At 39.2% G+C, this 6,367-nt stretch overlaps 1 protein-coding gene across 1 annotated transcript; it reads left to right on the forward strand.

Moving 5' to 3' along the window:
* Positions 1 to 319: 319 nt before the first annotated feature.
* On the forward strand, positions 320 to 2,506 carry LOC147421620 (uncharacterized). The gene is made up of 8 exons (XM_086502953.1): positions 320 to 527; positions 1,184 to 1,401; positions 1,564 to 1,695; positions 1,785 to 1,829; positions 1,990 to 2,008; positions 2,105 to 2,112; positions 2,359 to 2,365; positions 2,454 to 2,506. Exons 1-8 carry the CDS (start codon positions 320 to 322, stop codon positions 2,504 to 2,506), a joined length of 690 nt encoding a protein of 229 aa, XP_086359079.1.
* Positions 2,507 to 6,367: the final 3,861 nt, after the last annotated feature.

The raw sequence follows: 6,367 nt of genomic DNA on the forward strand, positions 1-6,367 counted from the left end.
AAGCTATCCACGCCAACATGGATGTCTAGAGGAAATTTCTCAAGATAAATTTTTTAATTGATCATGCTTTTTTTAAAATTGTTAGCTCCCCTCTAACAATCCATAAGATAAAGTTTTTATTTTTTGAATTGCCTCTAGGAATCCGCGTCGGCATGGATGCCTAGAGGGAATTTTAGTGAAGTAATTAAATTGTTTTTGGTTTTGTTTTGCAAGTCCTTCAATTCGTGGACGAGGTCGCAGAGGGAGACGGCTTTCTTCAATTCAAGCTTCCAGTATCTTCCAGAGCAGTGATCAAATAAGTGCAGTCTCTGTCACAGATATGACAGATGGTTTGGAGACACAGGAGGAGGAGATGCAAAGTCAGGACTTGGGGCTTGGCTCCATAAATGAAGTTGATGAATCTCTTGCCCCACAAGAGGCATGTTTTCAAATAGTGCCTTATGTCATAAGAGATGAAGTAGCAGTAGAGACTGAGACAGGGGAAGAGCACAAACTTTACATGCATAGAGGACAAGATATTCTTCAATGTACTCGCATGTTCAGTTGTTTTGATTGTCCACCAATTCCTTTATGTCGATTGATCCCTTATGCAAGGGTGAGAGGCTTACGAGATGATGTTAGTGGATTGAAAATTTCTTTTGCAAAGGAGGGCTACATGCAAGAAAAAGGAGCTTTTATTGTTTCAGTTTGGAATTGCAAGAAGGAGGAAGCTTATGTGATAGGTATTTCATTTCTCTGCTTTGGTCTTTCCTACTCTCTATTTCTACGTTGTTTTTTGTTTTTCTCATAAATAGTAGTTGAGTGTGCTTTTTTGCCTATGATTATCTTTTTTGCAGAGGACCTTCTTTCTTCATGGGACCCAATATGGGTTGATATACATAAAGAGTTTGAAATTGAGCTTTCAAAAAGACCAAACCTTCAAGTTCTCTCTAATAAAATGTTCTATGTTTGGGAGGGTAATCATAGAACGGTCGCTTGGATGGTTGCTATTAAAGAGAGATTCTCCGTTGATCGAGAGAAACATTGTAGTGTGATTTGTACAGTTATTGATCCTACTCGAGTGCCAGAGATAGCTCTGCTTAGTAGCTTGCAAAGAATGAATTTATAAGCTTCATGACTTTCTATATATTTTAGTAGAAAATTTCTATGTTGTGTTTATGACTTTGTATATATTGTATATGACCTTGGAATCGCGTGAATACACATGCCCTTGTAGTCACGCATCTTAGGGATGAGCTTGTCAACTGCTCCCACATTTGTGTAGCAGATCATGAAGCCTATGTAACAGGGCTACCAGAAAAAGATCAAAAGTTGATTGCTGCATTCCGTAAGAAATACTCGAAGGGTGTGGAGCCTTGGTATCCACTTACTCGTCGATACTTGGGAAAGCTCTTATACGATGTGAGTGTCTTTGGCTTGCTTTTTTGGAATGATCTTATATTTTCTTTTTGTGAAAATTACATATGTTAAATTGTGTATTGAAGGATAAAATATCCAAGTAATTGAGCCAAAGCGTATGTGCTTGTTTTTAGCAAATTATTTATTTTTCAGTATGTGTTGAAGGTTCAAATGTCCAAGGAATTGAGCCAAAGAATAGAGCAAGCTAGGCACACAATGACAAATGAAGAACTAATAAAAGAGGAGGAGAAAATGTTGAATGATTTAGCACTCAAATATGGAGAGCGCGTTGGGAAGGTGGTTGAATTATTTTTGTTTTGGGTGTTTTTCACATAGTGTAATAGCCGTTTAAACTTGGTTTTCTATTCGTTCCTCAAAAATTTCAGTTGTTGCTAAATATTGTTGATCCGAATCTTGGACCGGATTGGAGGGTTCCAGTTCTTGCACTCAAATGGGGTCCTGATAGTTGGGCTACGCTTGAGAAACTGAACTTGATTGCTATGCATGATGCTCATGTCTTGAGCAAACTGTTATGGGTTTCCTTTCTTGAGGCAAATAAGATTACTAGATCCTCTTATGGTTTAAAGAAAGGAGATCATGTGTATCGCATGTGAGTAAAGTTTCTATTGACTTTCAAGAATCTTTGATGTAGAGTTGCTAGTTTTTGTGATTATTTTAGTTTTTTCTCAACTTCCTTGTTATGTAGTTGGATTTGTAGAGAGGGCCTTCTACAAAGGATTTTTGATAGGGCCACAAAGTTTGTGGAGGACTTGAGCAACATTGCTGGTGGTATTTTTTTGCCTCATGATTGCTCTCTTGCCTCTTACTTTGAGGAGCTCAAGTTTTAAGCATGACCCTATCTTTATCCTTTGGAGACCTCTCTTGAAGTTAAGACAAAAGATGTTGACAAGCAAGCTATGAAGAAAGTGGACACGGTATGCATGGCATCTCAGCGGCTAGCCTACAGGTCAAGCTCATCATACTTTTATTTCAAGCTTTTCATAATTGCGAAGTGTGTAGTCATGTTATTTTGTTATTTTGTTATTTTGTTTTAGATTTCTATTATTCTTGGTTGGAAAAGGCTTTCTACCAGGGATTCCATTCTTAGCTAAGAAATGGGCACAACTATCTACTGGGGAAGGATGCATGTACTCCCCTTCCATGCATAAGCTCACTACTTGGGAGATGGAGGCATGTCCATGGTGGATAGACATGGCTTCTGGGCATGTATTGGCGAGAGAGAGAGAGCTTCACGATACTATGAGAGTTGGTGGCACATCAGTCGATGTGCCTCTCCCTCTTAGAGTGGACGAGGTGATATCCGGTAAATGGTTACTCAAAATAGCCTCAAACATAATTTGTCTAAGAGCTTTAAATTCTCTTTTTCCTAAAGTTATTTGTTATACATACCGGTAATATTGTGTTTCTTTGCTTTTTTCAAGCTACAAATACTTCTCGCAAGGGAAAGGAGGTGATTGTTGAGACTAGGGTGGATGCAAACATGGAGGGAGAGCATGGTGATCTTTCACTTGCGATGCAATTGTTTGTTTCATTCATTTATTGGAGTTAAGTCACTTTGTACTGCCTCTTGTATCGCAGTATCTCTTGGGGAGATTGTTGCAAAGAAAACCATTTCTTTTGTCTACATCGTTGATACTCCCTTGTCTTCTCTGTCCTCATTGCCTGACTCACAATGCATGGCCATTTTTGGGGACTACATAGCCATTGCTACTGATTTTAGGGCCAGTGTTTGACATCCGGCATGGATTCGTGTTCATGAGCACATGGGATGTGCACGCCTCGATGGGACCTTGTGCATGCGTGGTGGGAGAACAGTCGCATGGGCTGCTGATTTTCTTTTTTGGATCTTCCCTTTGGTGGTTCCCCATTAGCCTCCCCTATTGTACCCCTTTGGGATGTTTGTAGCGAGGATCATGTTCGTGCAGGCATGCAGCTTGCATATTCGAGTTTGTCAGACTCAGGGTGGTTGTTGATCATGGTCTCTATGGCAGGTTTTTGCTTCATTCATAATTTTATACAATACTTGTCGAGTTTTGTTGTGTGTTTTCTATTGTGACTTTTGAAACCTCTAGCAGGAGATACCATTGGCTGGGTTGAGAGATTTTGTCGTGCATCAGAGATGGCTATTCATCGTCGCATTGTGGTCCTCCATCATGGAGCTTATGGTTACGGTAATAGCTTTGGTGGTCGGATTGAGGTAATGCTCTTCTACATATTAACTTGTTTGTTTCTCATTTTGGTGTGTTATTATTACTGTGATTGCCCTCTAATTGTCTATGTGGTGGTGTAGTGTCATTGTTCTCTCTTACTTATGGTGCATAGGGTTGGCATGCAACCACCTTGCTTTGTGGTTGAGAGCACCCCACTATTCAATTGGCTTGGCATGTAGCCTTTGGATTCTTACATGATGCACCATCTTCCAGAGTCTTCTCTAGCCAGATCATCATCAGGGGAGCCATGGCGTGGTGGCTTGCAACGAAGTCACTCTTTTATTGCATGTTTTGTGGAGCTTCTTTGTAGGCCTGGAGGTCTTTGTTTGGAGTTGGGATGTGGTACAACGCCCGTATTGGCAGCATGCTTAGGCACAAGGTGGGTGTGTGCAGCAGTCAACATTGATGACACTTTGATTTCAGATTATGTGCAACCATTATTTCGCCCTAAAAAGCGAAGCAGAGAGGGAGCCTCCACCTCTCTTGATGTTGATGATGTGGGTAACATGCCTTTGCGTGTCAACCCCTTTGATGACTAGTGAGAGTCCACCTTACACTTCATTTCCCTTACCTATTTTATGTTTCCATCATACTTTTATGCTATTTTGTCACTTTTTTGTATCATTGTTTAGTATTTGAAAATTATAGATAATGATTCAAACAACAATTTGAGATTTCTTGTGCTTTTAGGATGTAGATGTTGTATTGCTTGCATGTGGATTGTGAGACTTATCTTTTTATTTTTGTATGGAAGTGTGTTGCCAGTTTATGCTGAGGGGATTGCAAAAACCATGGCTGCTGATATACGATACGATTTTGACACCCACAAGAAGTGTCAGAGACGCAATGTCTTTATTGATGACGAGTGTGACTCTTCATAGTCACGAGATAGAACCATAGCATTTCTTGTTTTCATTAGAGTGCAGAGGCACAACATGCTGTTCTCTATATTCCACTAAATATTCCACTTGTTATCTTACAAATCTAAAGAAATCTCTCTTTTTTTGTATAAGATTTGGCAATTCTCTCTTAGTACAGTTTTAGAAACTTTGTAGTAGATGTATGAGCATTGTTGACTAACATTAGATTGCTCTGTAAAATTTAAAGTTAAAATAAAAATTATGGTGTTGAATGTAGTTGTGGATCATTGCATGGTTTGTAATAGCTTTGCTACTAGCTTGGGTTTTTCATTGCTCGATATCAAGTATCAAATGTGCAAAAGAATCTAGAGTCTAATTTTGAACAACATATTGCTACGATTACTTAGGGATCCAAGATCCTACTATTATTAAAGTAGGATCTTCATTCATCTTTCTTATCAAAGCCCATTTGGTTTCTTTATTCATTTGCTCGGATTTTCCTTCGCTCGAAAAATCTCGCTCGCCACACGGTAAGACTCCTTAGAATAGGTGACATTTGAAACAATGTTACATGAGGTCTGGGTGTTTGTTTTTGACATTGAGGACAATCCTTTACAGAAGATCGAACATCACTCCTCATAGTCAGCCAAAATACTCCAAGTCTCAAGATTCGTTGCATAGTTTGGTCTTCCGCAAAGTGAAGTCCTACTATGGTAACATGTGCTTGACCTAGTAGTACTGTTCTTTTTCTTCAGGATTAATTCATAAGAGTAAAATCCCATCTCGATTTCTTTTGTATAGCCTACCAGGTAGTAATTGATACATAGCCAATTTCTCAATTAATCTGATTGTGATAGGAAGTGGTATTTGTGAATCCACTTGAGGTATTCTCATCAATGACAAAATGTTTTCCGACCATCAAGGTATCATCTCCACGGAGAACAAGTAGGCATCTGGTAGATCATTGTCTACCCCTTTAGGAGATTCTCTTGAAACAATCCTTGACAAATGATATGCTCGTTGACGTGTAGTGCCCTTTTTAAAAACCACAGTGAAATCAAATTCCAGAAGAATGGTAAACCATCTCACTATTCTTCCTGTGCTGCATGGCTTGTTGACCAAATACAACAAAGCTTGGTGGTCTACAAAGAACACAAACTTGTTGGCTAATAGGTAATGTCTATACTTTTTAACGGCATAGATCATTCCTAATCCTTTCCTTTCCGTGGTGGTGTAATTATTTTCCGCCATGTTCAACTGTTGGCTAGAATAAGAAATAGGAAAGTCAATTTTCCCGTCTCCTGGTTGAGCTAGTATACAACCGATAGCAAAATTGGAAGCATCTACATGTATGTGGAATACCTTATTCCAATCTGGTGCTTTCAATATTGGAGCTGAGTTGAGAGCTTTCTTAAGCTTCATGAAGGATTCTTCACATGCCTCAGTCCATTCAAAGTATGTAATCAAGCTATACATGGGTTTTGCTATTATAGCGTTCATGTAGATGAACCGTGGGTAATATCCACAATGCCCCATGAAGGATTGTACCCCCTTGACTGTTGTTGATCTAGGCAAGTCATCAATGACATGAATCTTCTCAATATCAGTAGCTATGCCATTTTTAGACACTATATGTCCAAGAATTTTTCCTTGTCAACCCATGAATGTGCATTTTTCAAGATCTAAGCAAATTCTATAAAGTCTACATTTTTCGAATATCTTTTTGAGGTGTTCAAAATGATCATCATTGTGCCGAGGGATAAGTATGCGAAAGGTGAGCCGGGAAGGCACTGGGTCCCTGGTTGTCAGAGGTGTGGGGAAAAGAGGTGCAACAGACACAATTAACGAAAACAGAATTCAAAACAAACAGTACACTTT

This window comes from Adiantum capillus-veneris, chromosome 27 (assembly GCF_014529385.1).
Source record: "Adiantum capillus-veneris isolate H3 chromosome 27, ASM1452938v2, whole genome shotgun sequence".
Classification (NCBI taxonomy): Eukaryota; Viridiplantae; Streptophyta; class Polypodiopsida; order Polypodiales; family Pteridaceae; genus Adiantum; species Adiantum capillus-veneris.

Bases quoted from the DNA above. Each gene is read 5' to 3' on its own strand.
- LOC147421620 (XM_086502953.1), top strand. From the start codon at position 320: ATGACAGATGGTTTGGAGACACAGGAGGAGGAGATGCAAAGTCAGGAC. The intron at 528-1,183 runs GTACTCGCATGT...ATTGTATATGAC, and splicing joins AGGACAAGATATTCTTCAAT to CTTGGAATCGCGTGAATACA. The intron at 1,696-1,784 runs GTGGTTGAATTA...CAAAAATTTCAG, and splicing joins ATGGAGAGCGCGTTGGGAAG to TTGTTGCTAAATATTGTTGA.